Source organism: Helobdella robusta (assembly GCF_000326865.2).
Source record: "Helobdella robusta unplaced genomic scaffold HELROscaffold_13, whole genome shotgun sequence".
Classification (NCBI taxonomy): Eukaryota; Metazoa; Annelida; class Clitellata; order Rhynchobdellida; family Glossiphoniidae; genus Helobdella; species Helobdella robusta.
Window position 1 is genome coordinate 2,420,933 of NW_008703718.1, and position 20,221 is coordinate 2,441,153.

The 20,221-nt window shown below is 30.9% G+C and overlaps 2 protein-coding genes across 2 annotated transcripts; both read left to right on the forward strand.

Annotated features, from left to right (window-relative positions):
* Positions 1 to 8,692: 8,692 nt before the first annotated feature.
* Positions 8,693 to 9,396, forward strand: HELRODRAFT_168393 (hypothetical protein; the record flags this gene model as incomplete). Its single annotated transcript, XM_009014255.1, has 2 exons — positions 8,693 to 8,956; positions 9,226 to 9,396. The coding sequence occupies 2 exons, from the start codon at positions 8,693 to 8,695 to the stop codon at positions 9,394 to 9,396; spliced, it is 435 nt and encodes a 144-aa protein (XP_009012503.1).
* Positions 9,397 to 16,279: 6,883 nt separating this feature from the next.
* On the forward strand, positions 16,280 to 19,650 carry HELRODRAFT_168394 (hypothetical protein; the record flags this gene model as incomplete). Its single annotated transcript, XM_009014256.1, has 5 exons — positions 16,280 to 16,725; positions 17,691 to 17,692; positions 18,337 to 18,698; positions 19,213 to 19,353; positions 19,591 to 19,650. The coding sequence occupies 5 exons, from the start codon at positions 16,280 to 16,282 to the stop codon at positions 19,648 to 19,650; spliced, it is 1,011 nt and encodes a 336-aa protein (XP_009012504.1).
* Between the last annotated feature and the right edge of the window lie 571 nt (positions 19,651 to 20,221).

Here is a 20,221-nt window from a genome sequence, read left to right on the forward strand (position 1 = left end):
AAGTTTATTATCTGCTAAAGAGTTACGAATTGTAAACATTTGTAGGAAACATAAATATCAGTATTCTCCTTGTAACGACACGCGTTCATAAGCTCTATCAACTATCAACCTCATTCATCATTTCACCATTCAAAGCATCCGTTTGACAGTTTCGAATTTAAAAAAAAAATCTTTTTCTACAACTTTGAATTAACTTTTTGAAAAAACACGATTTGAAGTTTTTGAACAAAAATTTTAAATTTTTGAAGAATTTTCAGACAAACTTCAAGTGCTTGTTCAACGTTAACGGAAGTCAGGTGTTGAAAGGTGCTACAATCTCAAACAGAAGCAAGGCGGCTCTGAACAACTTGACATCATCCATTCATATCGTATGTGATTCTATCAAAGTTAGTTCACTTTTTCCAAATATTTAGTTTTTATTTTCTTCCGTTAAATATTTCTCTTGCAACATGTATTATTTCTGTTGTTTATGATTTTACTATATTGATTATAGTTCTCCACCATGTAATATTGGTTATTGTTAAACAGCTGTTTATCAGCTTATAAAATAATGAAAGTACGCATAGCCTTGGGTCGGTTTCATCTTTATCGTTTGTTTTCAGATTTAAAAGTGAACAAGCAATATTAAGCATATGTTAACGTTGAATGTTACTAATATGTCGATTGAATTGAATCTCACTAATTTACATTCCTGATTCTCGACTTCTGCCTTGATCTTGTTCTTCCGGCTGTCAACTGGTTACTTTAACTATATCATTGTTTCCTTTCTTTCCCTCTGCCTAGTTTCAGCCAAGCCCTTTTATACTTACTATTTTGAGTTATGCCGTCTATTTACTTATGTTAAATGCATGGCATACGTATATGTTTAACTTAACTAAATTTAAGGATGTGATGTATGTTTGAGGTGTGTCTTTTAACAATTTAGATTGATTTTTAAAATAATTGATCATTGATTGATAAAAATATTTTTAACAAATTTTTATTATCATTTAATTTTCAATGAGCATTCAAACACTAAAAAAATTTTTTTTTTGATGAAACTTGTCAACATTAAATTTTTTCAAGTATGATCATTTTATATTCTCAAACAATTTTGCTTGTCGGGCTAATTAATTCGAGCTGTTGTTTGAATGTAAAAATCCGTTCAACTGCGGTATTTAAAACTCGTAATTTGATATTCACTGTGTGTTATGCCACTCTTCGTTGAAATTTTCATTTTTTTTAGTAGCACGCAAAAATTAATTCGGGCTAATTAATTCGAGCTGTTGTTTGAATGTAAAAATCAGTTCAACTGCGGTATTTAAAACTCGTAATTTGATATTCACTGTGTGTTATGCCACTCTTCGTTGAAATTTTCATTTTTTTTAGTAGCACGCAAAAATTTTTTTTCCAAAGATCGTCAGCGCCATTTTTATAGGCGATTACTTTTTTGCACTATCGAATAATTATAATAGAGGTTTGTTTAAATATGATAAATTTATGGCAAATTGTATTTTCTGTTCTGCCTCAAAGCCACATTGCATGTTAATTAAAAGGAATTTCTCGTATAGCTCTCGTGCCAGTGTAAATCCGCCTAAAAATAATTAAATTCCTATCAAATAACTTCTGGCACTTTCTGAAATTCGCACAAAAATGCGCACAGCCGTTTGAAAGCTTTCTCCATCGTAAACAAGAAGTCTTCATTACTTGAGGAGATCTCCGCTCGAACACTCTGTGAGATATAATGACACCGAATAAAACATTGACTTGAGCTGTTTGGCTAACAATTTTAATCAATCTTATATGCGTGTTTCACAATTATTGCTTGTTTAAACGACAACTGTTCATGAAAGATCTATGTGTTGTTCGAGTGTAAGCACTGTGAAAGTTTCAGCAAAATGTTTGTGATAATGACACGTATGCACAAAGCACTCCCATATAAAAATTCTTAAGGACCAATAAGCAAAGGCACGAACAAAAGTTGGACAGACATAGAGGCATAAATTGAAGGTAATATATGCCAGCCTACCCACGTTCAACCACATACTAGCACGCTCTAGATTACTTACTTATCTACATATAAATGCTCACATAAATTAAATCAACTAGAACGCAAGAAGAATAAAGCATGCGTGTGCGTGTGCACATGTGTTTGCAGCGTAACTTCAGCTACTGCGCGTTCAGTATCAAATTTTTAGTCCAAACATACACTCCTTATAGTTTGGTCGCATCTACATTTGAAACAGATGATGGCACGACTATAAAATAATAATGATAACTCAGTAATGATGACATTGGTAAAGACAACAAATGATGATTATCATGTGGTAATAGTAGCAAACAAAATAACAATGATGGTTAACATCATTGTTATTAGCATCATCTTAATCATATTTTGTCATCACTGAGTGATGACAAAATATGATTAAGATGATGACGATGATGATGTCAAAATTTTATAAAAATGTAGGGAAACAATAGTGATGACGAAGACGACGACGAGGTAGTTGTAGAATGATATTAACGTTGATACACATAATGATAATAAAGATATCGGTGATGCAGTACGACTTAAACTGATGACGAAGCTGATAACGATCGCGATGATACTTACGTTAATGATGACATCACTAGGGAAACACTTTTCAAAAAAACGCGGGAGGTGATAGCGATCGGCTGGTGCATAAATCAGTGTGCTTCCTAGATTAGGCATGGCCCTGATTTCGATATAGCTGATGTATGGCGGGTATAAATTAGTGGATACGTTGCTACGCCATGTGCACGACGCGCTAACTTAACCGTCTGTACTTGAGAGATTTATTTTGTCGCAGTTTATGTTGTTTATACTGCTGTTGTCGTTGTAGTTGTTGTTTATGTTGTTGTTGTTTATATTGTTGTTATCTATGTTGTTGTTTGTTGTCTATGTTGTTGTTTATGTTGTTGTTTGTTGCCTATGCTGTTGTTGTTTGTTGTCAATGTTTATATTGTTTGTGCTGTTGTTGTCTATGTTGTTGTCGTTGTTTATGCTGCTGTTGTCTATGTTGTTGTTGCTATGTTGTTCTCTATGTAGTTGTTTATGTTTGTAGTATATGTTAGTGCCCATGTTGTTGTTGTCAATAGTTTTATTGTTTCTGTTGTTGTTGTTTATGTTGTTTATGTTGTTGTTTATGTTGTTTATGTTATTAATGTTCTTGTTGTTTATGTTGTAGTAATCTAGTTTGTTGATCATGCTTATGCCGTTATTGTTTATTTTAACTTAGTTGTTATATAATTATGTTGTTGTTTGTTTAGATTGTGATTGCTTACGTTGTTTTGTGTGTTTTTGTTACTGTTGTTATTCATCTCATGTTGTTTTTTGTGTTGTTGTTAATAATGTGGCTGCTAATCCATTTACTACTGCTAGATTGGAGTTGCTAATAATGTGTTTTATGTTGTATTTCGGTTGTTTATATCGAGACTGAGGTTGTTTATTTCGAAACCGTTGTAGTTTATAATAAGACAGTGTACGTTTATTTCGAGACTGTTGTTGTTTACATCGAAACTGTAGTTGTTAATTTCGTGAATTTTGTTGCTTATATAGGTGTTGTAATTTATAAATGAATGTTGTTGCCTATATAGATTTGTTTAATTCGTTCATTATTGTTTATATGTTGTTTTTATGGATGTGTAAACACAGATCTCAAATTGAATATTTAGGTTTTATTTTTTTTTATCTTAATGCTTTTGTTGTTCCTACTTGCCCACTTGGTGTTAATATTTTGCTTCTGTTTTTTTATGGTTGTATAGATAGATGCTATCTGTATATTTTTATTCACAGCGGCATATTTCGGTCACGATATTGCTAATGATGGATGCTGTTCTGTGCATGTTTTTAATTTTTCCTGGTTTATATTCAAATAAGGCGTATTTTATACTGTAAGTAGGTTTAATATTTGTTTGATGTAAAACAGTTTTTTGTTAGAAAAAATTTATTACTATTAGCGTATATATATGCATGTGTTTGGATGTCTGCTATGTATGTTTTGTATATATATATATATATATATATATATATATATATATATATATATATATTAGCAAAAAACAAGTCACTTCATCATTGTTATTTAAATTGGGTTTACGGTAGTTGATTAGAAACGTATTTAAATATCATCATATCATCATCTATGTTGAATTAATTTTAATTTGAAATTAATATAAAAAAGAATTCAAATTTGAGTGAAATTACTTAAAATTTGTTACGTAACTTAAAGCCCTATTGTTTGGTTTGTTAGTACAAGGTTGGTCGATGCTGAAAGTATTGTTAAAATGTTGGCGTTGTGCCAAAAAATTTTTATTAATGACGAAGAACAGCCATCGAAATGGCTGTTGATGCCCTCTTCATTATGATGAAGTGCCCTTTAAATGAGATGAAACACCAATATCTGCTTCATTTTGCTTCTGCTCATTGTGTAGCATACCTCTATACATTATGTTATATTTAATGTATATATATATATATATACATTATGTTATATTTAATGTATATATATATATTCATTATATATATATATATATATATAAATCATATGTATATACCCTAATCCATATATATCAAATCAAATAAATCCAACCATTTTTATTCAATCAAAGAAAACCAAAAGTATGACTCATTCGGAGACCAAAAAAAAGAAAATTAATTTATGTAGGTTCGGTCACCGTGTAATTTAAAATAACTTTTCAATGTTCTGATGATATATCGAGAATTGTTAATAAATTAGAATAAATAAAATTGGTAATAGAAGAAAAATGTGTCAATGTTAATAAAATTAAGTTTTATCTAATTAATTATTGAAGACAGAATCGTTGTTTAATTTGGAGATCAAATTTGTTATTCGGCCGTCATTTGATGTTGTTCGTGTATATAAAATAATGATAGATGACTTTATCTAGCAATTTACGTGCGTTGAGTATTAGTTAATGTTTAAAATGTCATAAAATTTAATAATCAAAATCAAACGAGAAACGACTCACCCAACAGTTAATAAAATTTTTATTGTTTGATTGCAACTAAATATATTTTAATGAAGTAAAATATAAAAACTCAAAATTGAGAATTAAAATATAAAATATAAAGAGTAACACAAATAATAATGTGTAAAAGTGTATAAGTAGTGTTCAAAAGCTTTAAGCATGTTCAAGAGATAACTCTAACTTAACTCTCTTTAACTTATGTTCTCGCCTATTATATGCTAGGAGACCTTGCTCCCTAAAGCTTAACTGATTTTCTAACTCCATCTAACCAGTCAGTCCCTATTGTATGTCTGGTAATTTTTATTTTACAAACCATTATATGCTCTAATTAAAAATGCGTTTTATTATCTTATATTAACCTTTACAAGCCCGCTATACCTTCCCGACTAGGTAACTTAATGAAATTTGGAAAACTCATTCAGAATGTTATTGTGAATGAATTTACAAAATTTCATAAAATTATCTCTTAAAGGTGATGAGATATATATGTGTTCCAAAAATGGAACGTTAGCCTATTCTGGTTATAAAATGCCATATACATTTGTATTTTATGGTTTCAAATTATTTGAAAATACTTTACGAGTTTTTGATTGTTTGTGATAAAACTAATAAATAATCAGTTGAAAAATAGTTATATTTCATTATTTATCTAATGTGCACAACACCAATGACTAAAGTGCATAAGTAAAATCACAAAGTTTATGTATTCACCATGCATACAGTTCACATCACTTCTGATGGTAGGCAACAAAACAGCGTTCATGTAAACGTTTGTTGCACTTTCCACACTGCTTTGTTGTGTTGCTTTTGCAGTAGGTGCAACGACCTTGTTTCAGAGTCTGCAAGTAATGACTTGAACCGTCAAAACGCACATAGTCTGGAATTGAGGCTGTGTGACCTCCGAGGCGTTGTCTCTGATCTGAACACCACGTAACAGACCGTGAACTACTTCTCGCAGAAATTGCAGATGTGACAAACTATCTTCAGCAGCGCACAGCTTACAATGCATACGCCACCATGCAACAACTGCAGCTGTTTTCTGCCTGTAAATTTGCTGTCTCGTCGTGAACTACTTTTATAACTTAACAATCTATATAATTCCATACCTACTTAAACACATATCTCTATACAACCTTTATCTACTTATACCTCCTAACCTAAATTATCATCTACGTAATAATATGTTTATAAATATGTATGGTTTACAAATTCTGTACGGTTTAGGTTTGATATATATCGTATATTTACATATGTGTATGTCAACAAAGCTCAAGATATATGTATGCGTGTGTATGTATGTGTGTATGTGTATGCACATATGTGTGTTGGAATGATGGTATAATTAATTGCAGCTGCACACGCACACTACACATGCATCTCCCGGTAATTACACAGTCATTCAGATTTTGAGGTTGTTGTCATGGAAATAAGCAGCAGCATAACGACTTGGATAATGATGGTAGCAGTGTAAAAATAAAAAAGCGCGAAAATATTTCGTAATAATTATATATAATAAGAATGTCATTTGCTTCAGAGGCTCCCATATAATTCATACTTGCAAAAGTGTAACTGTCATATGGACAACATTGAAACTATTTTTGTAAGTTTTTAAACCGCATAAGAAAATGTTTCTGTTACTTACAACGCGTTGTTTTACTTTACTAAGAAATTGTTTGCGTCTGATCAATTTTACAAATAAAGCTTGTATGTTTACTGAAAAATGTATTAATTTTATTTTATTTTTTAAACTAACGTTTCGTAATTGTTTGGAAAAAAAATCATTTTTAAGGTTCTATCTAATCTGTTAGGATTTTTTTTTGAAAAACTAAAAATCTAATTTGTTTAGGTATCACATATATGTTATTAAGAGATGAAATATCAGACATTTAATTTTATATAAAAATTTAATTAAGAAATTTTTAATGAAAAAAATTTTTCACGAAAAAATTCACCTTACTTCTTTAAAATTTTGATCAAAAAACAGAAAGCAAAGTTGAGAGAAAGAACAAACAGAAATGATAAAAATATTTTAAAGATTTTTAATTAAATATTTGTTTCAAAAATATAGAAAAATCTTAATTAAAAATGATCTCAAAGCAAACGCAACATGACAACGCATATTATGACAGATGGAATTATGTTTCCGAAATTGAAAATATGCCAAAATAAAAATATCACTACTAAAAAAAATGTTTTACGATTTTACAATAAAATGTTACAAAAATATCAAAAGTAAAACTTATTTTTCTACTTTCAAAAATTTCCAATTTGAAAAAAGAAGACAAATAAAAATGAAAATATACCATAAAATTGGCAATAACATAGGATTGCATGTGCAATAAAAACTTCTGCTAAAAAACCAAAACTTCTTAACGGCGTCATCGTGAAATGCGAAAAATAAATAATAAAAAAGATAATCATTTCATTTATTTTTATTTATTATAATTTTAGTGAATTTAAGATTATTCAATATGTTTCAATATTTGTCTCCATAATTGAATTTAATTAACGAAAAATATTAATTAAAAAACTAAACTTGAAATGAGCAAGAGAAATATTTTTTTATTAGGAGTTGTTCACTGAACCGAAAGTTGGAGTAAAATAAATGTCTTTTTTCAAAAACGAAGCTGGAGAAAGGAAACAGACGAAACCCTATTTATCATTTCGAAAAACTGACTACAACTTCTGGAGAACAAAATACTACAAACAAAGTCGTGAGTGTAAAATCATAAACTGAAAAAATTGCAAAAATTATTATTTGAAAATATTTAGAAACCAAATAAGAATAGTTATAACAAATTATAAAAAAAAGATAAAACAAAGAGAAAAGAATTATATTTCAATTAAAAAGCTTATTTCACAATGGTAAAACCAAAAACGGTGAAAAATAGATACATGGATAAACAAATAAAAAAGATTCAAATTGCAAAAAAGAGGAAAAAAACATAAAAATAAACAGAAAGGAAAGAAAAAAGCAAAAAAGTTTGGCTTAAGTGAGATTGGCCGAAGCATGAGATCGCCATTTATTGCAACAGTGCCAGACAGACCAGTGCTAGCCTCGTCTCATATTTTTATGTTCCGTCTCCATTCACATTCACTTTTTCATTTGTTTATTTTAATTTACATATTTTTTTTTATTATTTTTCTACAATATTTATTGCTATTGTCCTTTCTATATTTTAACAATAGTTTTTATGTCAGCGAAACATTTTTTATTGTTAAAACATGATCGCACATTCACTTGTCAACTCTTCGCAATTAAAATTCAGAAAGACCATTCTGAATGATGTTTTAATGCTTTTTGGTTTATAGCTATTTGAAAAATAAAACAAATTTTTTATCTGAAAATTTTATTCAAATCCTTTTTTGAATGTATGTGAATATATAAAAAAACATCATAAAGTTTGATCACGTGGATGGGACGAATGTGACGTTTGTGAAGGTGGAAGTGGCGTGGGGAGAAGAAGCACATCACGTGATTCAAAACGAAGATGACGTCATATGTTAATATTATTTTTTTCTTTGAGCAATGGTTTTTTCAATAAGTTTATTTAAACAAAAATATGTAACAATAAATTTTAATTAATCAAGATTACGCTTTGACAAAAAGATATTAATGCTTAATGACACATCACTAACCGTCACTTTATATACATCCATAATTTGAAACCACCTTTAAACTCTTACACTTCAACCAGTGATGGTGTACAATTGTTCCACTTTGGCAAGTTCATGTGCCCAGTGTCAAACACTTGATCCCAAATATGATTGCGTCTGGTGTAGTGCCGATACCGACCACGACTGCACATCAGGCAACGAACCACACAATTTCGACAACTCAGTCATAACCACCATAACGCAGGGCCTGTCGCAGATGAGTTGTGGAGTGTGTAGGAGCAGCAAGGAATGCCCTAAGGTGCAAATATCGAAGAGAGGTGTCTGTCCTAGACCTGCTATTTACAAGGTTGGAAAATTTTTATTTAAGGTTCTCTATGATTAATGACAGTGTGTACATTTTTTACTTCAGTTTTTTCTGTTTTATAAGTTAGTTTTGTGGTTTTATTCTAGTTGTGGGTTAGGGTTTATCCTCAATATCACTCCTACTAAAATGATAAGTAAATACAAATATTCTTTTAAAACTATGCTATTCTGTTGTTGTTTTCGTCAACGGGTTGAGACCGCAGGCATCTTGTTCTTTCTGATACGCAATTTCTTCGCCGGTCGCTTTGAAAGCTTGATTCGAATTCAGAGCATGAAGGAATGAAATGCAAATTAAGTGTCCATCATGGCATCCTCGACATCGATATGGCATTGTGTTCTATGGAGTTTGCTGCCGTTTGTGCTCCTCTTATGATATCATGTCCATCTCCTTGTCTTGCTTCTGTTCTCATGTTTGCTTTGTAATTATAGTTTTTTTTATGTTGAAAAATGGTTATTTGAAAGTTTCAATGTTATGCTGTTTTTGTTGTGTTAGTTATCTGACGAATAGTCAAAACGGTTTTGTTGAAGATTGTGTTTGTTGTTTGTTTGTTGGCGCAGTGTTAGCTATTTTCTTATGCCCTGCTAATATATCTTGCACGTTTTGAAATGAGCTGTGTGGTTTGGCTGCTTTCTTCAAAGCTGGAGTATGAGTGAATGGTGGCTTGGGAAGGAATGTGTGTGAAAGAAATAAACTGTTAGATGCTACTTGATACTATATCTCGCATGTATTTTCAATGTGAACAAATCTGTCTATAATTTACGAATCAATATATCTTTTCAATATTTAATTAATATTTTTGAAAGCTTTATAAACTTAAAATTGTTACTTAATTTCAAACTATTTGTAAGTCTTGATGTATTTAAAATTGTTACTATATAATAAAAACTAAAATATTAAGTTGAATCATCAAGTCAGAAATATGATTGACAACTTATTTTGCGAAATGTTTGATTACGGCTTAGCACAAAAGTATAGAAATTATATTACTATATATTCTATATTATTTTCCGGTTGGCAAACATAAGTTGAATTTGTTAGATTTTTTGTAAACTCATCCATGAACCAAAATGTATATGATGTTAATGTTTAACAATGTTAAAATGTCACACAATTGAGTATAAACTGCATTTTTTTTTAATTTTAACTGAAAATTCACATTCAAGCACTGAATGTATGTAGGACAAACAACAAAACACGACAACAATTCTAAAATTGAAAATAGATGTTAAAACATTTGCATAATTCATAAATTTAATTAGGAAATAAAAAAATTATTAGAAGGAAAAAAGAGAAATGGATTAATGTAGGCTACATATAAGCGGAACAAACAAAACTAATGAGTGAGACGCCATTTGATCCTGCTCTGCATTTCATAATTTTAATAATTTAACATACACGTGGGTTTGTCTCAGTACACCACATCCTGTCTTTTCCACCACACCAACAAAAACAAATAAGTACTATTATTTTTGCTTTAAAATGCAGTTTAGCAAAAATTTAATTTTTAATACTTTTCAAGTCCTTGAAAAGTTTTGTAAAATTTGTTAAAATATTCTTTTTCAAATTTGTAAATATTTTGTGCTGTTTTAAAATTGTATTTTGTAACATATTTTTTTAAAATTTTATATTATATTTGATTTTTTTTTATTCAAAACTTTAAAAAAATTGAGAATAAATACTATTATATAGTTACATAGAAATTTTAACATTTTCTCATTGACGGATTAGTTTGTACCATTTAGATTTGTCACTAATTTTTCTACATTGACTAAAAAAAATAATTTAAAATTTTTTTACCCCAATTGTTTGGTAATTTTTTCTTTCACGTTTCAATCATTTTGCTTATTCTCACATTTTTTTGTGTTTTTTTTGTTGAAACATTTGCTGAAACTTAACATTTTTCAACTGACATTTTTCATGTTTGATTTTTTTGTAACATTTTTATACGCTGTTCTTTGTCGCTCGTCATTAGTCAGTCAGCTTTTTTTATGATCGTTTGAATTTTTTTTTCATTTTCCATAGCCGTTGCATTCGTAATCATCTACCCATCCCCTCATCACGAATCTTTCTCATATTCTGCATCACATTCGCCACCATATACATTTGCCATCATCTGTTTTCATCTTCATCATCACCATCATAATCACGTTTGTCATCATTTACACTTTCATCACCATAATCACAAATGTCACCATTGCTCTTTTTTCAAAACTATTCATCACCATCCTTGCAACAGCACTTATTCTTCATTCATCTTTTTTAGTCGGCGTAGTTTCCACTTTTGAAAGATCAAAAAAATTGTCTAGGACATTTTTCAAATGAAAATTAAAAAAATTTTCACTCTGAAAGAAATCTTAGAGGAAAATTTTTTTAATTTTTTCTCATTTCTTCTCACTTAGGTAGTTGTTTACAAGAGCATAATTTATAAGTTTGCTTCAAAGCCAGAAGACTTCTTGATAACTGCACTCCATCTTTGCACCCCATTCATCAACTCTTTGCAGATGCAGCTTCCACGTTCTCTTTTTTTTTCCTATGCACTCACAAAATTTTGTCCTCAACTTGCCTGTATATTCAGAAGTTAAATCATTCACAATTTTCAGTTTTTCAATTGTTTGTCCCTTTTTGTTTATCAATAAAGTTAGCGAAACGAAATGTCAATTTGGTTTTTGCTAACTGAAAAATATTTAGAAATAATAACCAGACATATAAAAAGATGTTCATTGTCACATTCCCTTGCTAAGCAAACATGTTCATTCATTCCCATCCTTACGTACGTATGTTTGTTTATTTCAGCTAGCTAGGCATATTATCGTTAAGCGTATTTATACACCGACGTGAATAGAACTTATGTGCACGGCTTATGTAAATAAGCAAGGATGTTTTTATGAGTCTGTGATGATATTCCATGCAATTCGCCGTTTGCATTTTGTTGTGAAAAAAACTTATGAACGTATGAATTGAGGTTTTTATGAATGTTTATAACTGTCTATAACTTCTTGAGATGCTCGTAAATGTTTGTGAACGTTGTTTGTGTGTTTTTACGTATGCGTTGCATTACACATTACTTTCTATGAATTGTATATATTAAATCACTTTCTTAGCTTAAACAGTTTCATATTTTTTTTTTGTTTTTAATTGTTCAAACAATGGAAAAAAAGTTATATTCACACATGTGCTTTCAAAAAAAACTGCCTCAACACACACACATATACACAAACACATACATACTTACACACACACATACACATACGAAGAAGCATAAGAAACATCCACCCGTCATACAAATGATTTTTTAGCGTGTTTCATGCTGGGGCAGTTATTATAACCAACGTCATACACAACTGAAATCTAAAATAAACATAGACATACTTACACACACACACACACACACACACACACACATAAATAACACACACACACCAATTTCATTTACGTACCATTACGTAATGAATATAAATATACATGAATATAAATATATAATGATCACTTTTGTAACTCAGTTATGTAATAAAAACTCATTAACATTCCCATAAGCACGAACTTTTATCTTTAATATTTAAAAATTTTATTTTTAATTTCTTGTTGTACTGTTTTACTGTATGTAAAGCATGTACCTATCCTAAAATGCTGTCTGATGTGATGCAAACGTGTGATCATTAAATTGTCAGTTATACTTCCTATGACATAATATTGGGATGTGTTCTTCTTTTTATCACCCTTCTTTTCATTTTTTTCAATTTAGGTCACTTTCTGCTCTTTTCTCTTCTTCTATCTTTTTCTTTATTTTTCTTTTTTTCCTTCTCTCTCTTTTTTTTACTTTTTCTTGTAATTTTTTGTTATTATACTGTTTTTTTTACCTATTTTTGGTTTTTCCATACCATCACACATCCGCTCCATTTTTAAAAATTGATATTTGCATATTTTTCTGCGTTTGTGTGTGTTCTGTCTGGAAACGAGAATCGTAGTAATGAAACTAAATGCTGTTTTTGTAGGTTTTGAAAATTCGTAAATGAACAAAATTTTATAAAGAAAAAAATTCCAAAAAATTTGAAGTTGATTTTGAAAAACCGAGAATTTGTGTTGAAAAATATTGCATAAATAAATTATAGGAAACATTTTCTTTTTACGCCAATAATATAAATTTTTGCAAAACTTTTTTGATCTTTTATGCTAGTCAACTTTTTGTTTTCAATTTTGCAGAATTAATTAATATTTTAAAATTGCTAAAATGGGCAGAAAAAGCCATATTTCGTTTTCAAGTTAAAAAATATTATATCGCGATTTTACCAGGTAAGACCATCTTTGTTTAAAAAAAAGCTTCCAGATAAGAAACAGAAAAGAGAGAATAGCATTTTTTAACCTAGTTAGCAAAATTAATTAAATAAAAATTTAATTATAAACAAAAATTCTTCAGTCTTAAAAAGAATAATTTAAAATTTAAAAAAAAAATAGTTACGTCAATAAACTGGGTAATAAATAATTAATACAAATTTTATTTTGTTAGGCTAATTAAAAAACGCCTACACTCGCCTATCTCCACACGCACACACACACACACACACAGATCGAACCAACATCTGGTCCGCGAGAAGGCCACACCTACCTGACCATACACGGACACGATATTGCTCCCACCTCGCTAAGTAGTCTGCGAGTCTTCGTACAGGGTGTAGAGTGTGATGTCCTTCATTACGATCCTTCTGTTAAGTATGTGCCGAGCTGTTGTTTTGTGTTTTTTTGTTGTTACTTTTGTTGTTGTTTGTTAGTTTCATTGTTGAATTTTGATGTTGTTTGTAAGGCTGTTGTTTGTTTTATATTAACCTACCACAGCTCATTAATTTTAATATTAATTTTAGAAAAAATAATGATGATAATACACTAATATTTTATAACTACAACCATCTGTGCCAGCAATAAAAATATGATCACAAAAAAATATTGTATGACGCTTGTAAAGTTTGCATGATGACCGAGTTAGGATAAATAAATTCTGGCTGAAAAAAATGAAAAAAAAAATAAAATTGATTGTCTACTGATCATAAAAAGTTTTTAAATTTTCTTTCCTAATAAATTTTTGGAGATTTTCCAGCCAAAATTTTTTTTCTTATGCTTTTAGAGAACGTAATTTAAACTAACTGTCATCATAATTTAAAACTAATTGCGCAATGAAACCTTTATTATTGAAAGACGTAGGCGAATAAAGCCATGAAATTCAATCAGTCAAGATCCAACAATTCATAAATAATGAAACATATTTACAAAATCCCATTTTTAGAGACACACATATACTCATAGAAATTTACACGCATACATCAAATGATGCACTGATTTACAACCGTTACATCCATACACAGGCCAACACAGACAACCAGACAGACACACAAAACAGAGACAAAACACACACACTCACAAAAATAAACATACAATCACACACACACAAAACATACAATCGCACATGCATACAAAAAAACATACACACGCACAAACACACATGCACAAACACACACACGCACACACAGATAGACAAACAGGCAACCTCATATGATATCGTAAAAAATTTCAGTCTTCCAGCTGTAATCATCATCGTCTGCCAACGTGAAAATCACCCCGCCAAAAAATAATAAATAACAATAACGCAACGATATAAATAACAACAGCTATATGGTATAAAAACAATAAATATAATCTTAAGAACGCCATTAAAAAAATATATAATTCGATTTTTATAGTTTTGCCGAAAGAATTTTAATAATATTAATGACAATAAAAAGGTTTAAAACATATATAAAATCGTGTTTCGGAATTTTAAAATTTGTATTAAATTTTCTCAGAGCAACTTTCGTTTTGAAACTTTTCACACACTTTTTTTTACCAAATTTAAGAAAACTTTTGAAATCAGTAATGCGTTATTTCAATTTTTAATTTTGTTTATAGAAATGTGAAGTACATAGCGCGTGTTTTACATCTTAAAGTGTAGTTCTTGGAGTTTGTTCTGTTTGTACAATTTCTGATCAAATGCTTACTCTCTGTGTTATTTATTTAACGATAAAATTTCAAACTAATTAAATTATGGGTTATAACGGTTTAAAAAAAAACCAACACAAATTTTATTTTTCAATTCATCATAAATAAATATTTAAATCAAAAATCTAAATATTTACAGAATTCATTAGCTTCAATTCATTTGCTAAACTATTCTGTCTTTCATTATTCTATTAGATGCTAAAAAATAAAATTGATTTTGAGTGGAATTAATGATGATATCATCATGTCGATATCATAATATTGAAACATGTAGGATTGTCTGCCTGACGAGACCGATTATAGGGCCAAATTTCAACAATCAAACTGCACATGACAGCAAGCAGTTGTCATCGTTGTCGTCATCGCCAAATTTCCTACCTACTTCATCATCCTCATTTCTTTCATCATCATCCTCATCTCTTTCATCATCATTTTCATCAATTTCACCATCATCTTCATATCCATCTTCTTCACCATCTTCAACTTTGTTATTAAAAATTCCAACAAAGATGACGACAAAGTCCTTGTCATCATCATCATCATCTAAATCATCATCATTTTCATCACCATCGTCATCACCGTCGTCATCATTGTCGTCATCATCGTCGTCGTCATCCACCACGTCATCATCACGCGCCGGTAATGTTGTGGTGATGATGGAGGATGGCGACGTCAGTGTGAGATCAAGAATGAATTTTCAAATTATGGTTTGTTGTTGATGTTATGGATGTTGTCGCGCTGATGTTATTGTCCGAGTTGGTGTTGTTTTTGTTGGTGTTGTTTATGTTTTTCTGTTGTAGTTGTTCGTATTGATGTTTTCTGGTTGTTAATGTTACTGATAACGCTTCTATAGTTCAATTCTTTTACGTCCGAATATGAGAAAGGTTTTTGGTTGCAATTATTATGCCACAATTAAACAAAAACATAAAAAAGCCGCAAGTTATTTGCTTAATAGATATAATTAGTGAAAAAATTTGACTGAAGAAAAATAATATTTTGTGAAATGATTTAAAAACTAAATTTGTTATAAAGCTTTCAAAACAATTTCACATCAGTTCATTCAAAAGAAGTTAATGATGATTAAGTAGACAAAAGTATTTTTATTTTTTCTCTATCCCACTTATGAACACACGCATACACATACATACGTACACGTACACACACGCAAACACGCATACTGACGCATATATTAATTTGCATCTGAAAATTTAATTAAAGCAATTTATTCTTTGTTAATAATCTCCGCTTCAATAGCAGGCGACAATAACTCACGTCAGTCCAATGCGCAGTCCAATTATGAAAGCATCAACCATCGTCAGCCTCCGAGGAAGGAACTTGAATGTCGGCTCAAGTGTTGCTGTCAGCTTCTGCAACAAACTCTGCTCGGCAACACTCAATATTGATGACATTAATGCGGGTGTTAATGATGACATCACAACTAATTTGCTGACAGCGAATCATGTCATTCTCGATCATTCATTCATTTTGTCACGGGATGTTGAGAACATTAAAAGTAACAACCAACATATTAAAAATAACATCAGCAGTTATAACAACAACAACAGCAACAACAACAACAGCAGCAGCAGCAGCAACAGTAGCGACGGCAGCGGCAAAGACCCCGTTGAAGATAAAATCCCTCGTAGGAGCATGGACATCAAAATAACAAATCATCGCAAGAAAATAAATTCATGTGACGTCATATCACGTGACTCGACGACAATAACGTGCGTCATGCAACAACACAGACGCACACAGACGTACAAATACGTGCACGTACGCATTGATAACTTTTCACTTTTACTCAATCAGTTCCATTTGTCTTTCATTCATCCACCGACTTTTTCTTCAATCACTCCTAGCAAAGGATTCCTACATGGGTGAGTATTTTTTTTGTTTTTCCATTCACTTACACTTACATATTTAATCTTCTGCTTGTTACATTTTTGAATTGTTCTTCGTTCGTTCATTTTCTATTTTGTTCTTTCATATTTTAACTATCCGTTCATCTGTTTGGTCCTTCCTTCCTTCATTCATTCATCGTTCATTCATTCGTTCGTTTGTTCATTCTATAATACATTCATTCACACGTGCAAAAATTTTTCATTTTTAATTTCATCAGCACTTCATTTTTTATAATTTTTTTTAGGCATTTAAAAAAAAAATCTGCATTCGTTCATTTCCCATCTTCTAAAAGCTATCAAACATGTTATCCTGTAATATATTTTCCAGTGTCATTCTCTTATTTTTTTTCTGAATTAACTTTTACATTGCAATGGAACTTAAAATTAAAATTACACACACATACACACACAAACACACACACATACCTACATACATATGCAGGTATACGTGTATGTATATACATACATTTAAAAATTATAAAATTAATACTACTTAAACGTTTGTTTAATACATTTATGTGTTTCTGTACGTGTGTGTGTGTGTTCGTGTGTGTGTGTGTGTGTGTGTGTGTGTGTCCGTGTGCATGGTGTATGTGTGCGTATGGTGTGTGTGTGCACGCGTCGTTACTTCACGTCCTCGTCACATGTTCATGCAAGGTTCGGTTTAAAGTTAAAAATAAGAGGCAGACGTGTTGATGCATTGTCGTCATCGTCGTCGTCTTCGTCACCGTCATCATCTCCGAGTGACGTCATTATCATCTACTCGCATGATGACGTCATCATCACAGAGGTAATGTTTCTTGAAATTGTTGTGTGGTCTTTGTTTGTTTGGTTTTAAAAGATATTTACTTACTTTTAAAAATCATCCAATTGGAAGATACATGGATTCAGATAGGCATTTTTGAAATGAATCAAATTTTTTACAATTTAGTTTTAAAGTAACAAAAATGTTTTTCTCTATATGTATTTTTGAATTCATTTCTAAGACGAACAAAAATATTTCAAGTTTTATCGATAAGACTCCATTCTTCATTGATGTTTCAGTTTTCTTATAATCAAATTTCTAACGCTACATATGGTTTTTTCAACTATTTAACTGATAACTTCTACTTAAATGATACGACAAAATGCAATACAATCACCACCAGACATGTGCTAACGTGAATAGAGACGAGATAACTTGCAATGCCCCCTCCGTTGCTGAGAAACACCAACACCTATCACCACCACTACCATCAGCTACATCATCATCGTTGTTGTCATCGCTACTTTCGTCATCTACGTCATCATTATCACCATCATCGTCGTCGTCATCATCATCTTCATCAATGCTGTTGCTGTCGTCATCACCGCCATCTTGGATTTTTGCTCGACATCATAATCATTCCCACCATCTTCATCATCACCATCATCATACTCATCATCAATTCGCAGCCGATAATTTTGAACAAAAGCATCCATCCATCCATCCTCATTATCCCATTTTGTTTAAAGTTTCCTTCTATTCGCCCACCTTCATTCCATCCATCACGGAGACCAACATCACCTTCTCCATCTATCCAAGTCCACTCTTCAACGAAATAAACAGCGATGACGTCATGATGATGACGTCGAGTGGTGATAACGATGACGATGATGACGAGGAGGGTCAAAATGGTGCAGATGATAGGAATGCAGTGAATGCCTACGACGATATTGCTGAAAATGGTGATGGTGGAGATGGTCCTGATAAAAAACCTCCACCCGATCTTCATCATCGTCATCGACTGCGCTCCAATGACCTGCTCATCTTAACGGTGAATTTTTCAGATCTAAAAAATGTTTGACTGACTGATTGATTGATTGGTTGATTGAATGATTGGTTGGCTGGTAAATCATTGTAAAAGGTGACTGATTGACTAATTATCAATTCGTTGATTGGTTGGTTGACAGTTTATTTTGATACCATCACTACTTGAGTCCTATGTTCTTCTTCCTGCATTTTTGTGTTTGTTAAAATATTTTGCCTACATAAGCAACTTAAGTCTGTAAAACTTCTATGAAAATTTTTAAAATTTAGACTTCTATTCATTTTGAAAACTTTCTCAAATATATGCCTTTTCAACAAAATTCATTTGAAATGCAATAAAATTTTCACTCAACAATCACGTAAAAACTTCAAAACGTTAAATAACCAATGAAACAGCACAAAAATTACAAAAGAACACACGCCATAGACACAAATAAACAAACACACAAACAAACACAAACAAACAAATAAACACACACAAACACACACAAACAAACACACACGCACACAAACACATACAGGGTCAAGACTTGAACACAGTTCTCACCCTAGATGACTACAACATCAAAGTTGACCACACAACATGTCCACTGACCTATCTAAGCCACGACAAACTGACCTGCAAGTTGAACAAACCCTTAACGAAGTTATCTGTCGTTGAGGTTTATTTCAATTTCAATGGAATAAATTTGTTAATAGCTTGGGTGTAAATAAAGCGAATGAATTTTTGTTAACTTTACGTTTATTTTAGTTTTATTTCGCATCAAATTTTTAGATTTTGTTTTAAATTTTAAAACTTCTCTTTGATTTTATGTTTTTTTGTATCGTAACATTTCTAAGGTTAATATTTTGCTGATTGAAATTGAAGTGTTCAAATAATCAAACAATGAAAAAAATAGAAGGCAATGGCGTGGCTAGATATAGCATTTGAGAATGTCTGCAAATATTTTGAAATGTAAAATATAACAAAAGTTTATTAATCTTTGTTTTTTCAAACAATACTTGTATTCCATTGTAAGAACTACTGGAAAATAAGCATAACATACTAAAAAAAATTTTTATTGCATGCCACTGAATTAGTTACAAACAAAAATGATTTCATAGCTTAGACACTAATTATGTCTATGCTGATTAAATTATTACATGTCGTTATCTCACAATTCAATCGGTTAGGAAATAATAAAACGAAAATAGTAAAAATTGAAATGCGCATAAAATAAAAATAAAATGAAACCTTATCCCCCGACCGTCGTTGACAAAAGGTTTATGTGCACAATTCATCTTACACCGTGTTAAATGCCATCAATAAAGAGAACGATGCGAGTCGCCATCATCACCAACGCGACAGCAGCCACCACCAGCATAATCATCATCGCAAGCATTTTATCATCAAAATAGTACTTAGCTCCTTTTTCATCGTCGCCATCATCTTCGTCGTCGTCATCTTCATCTTCCTCGTCTGCGTGCGATCCAGAAGGAAGTTGCTGAACATGAATAGCTGCAAACGAGCGAACAACAGACTGGTGGTTG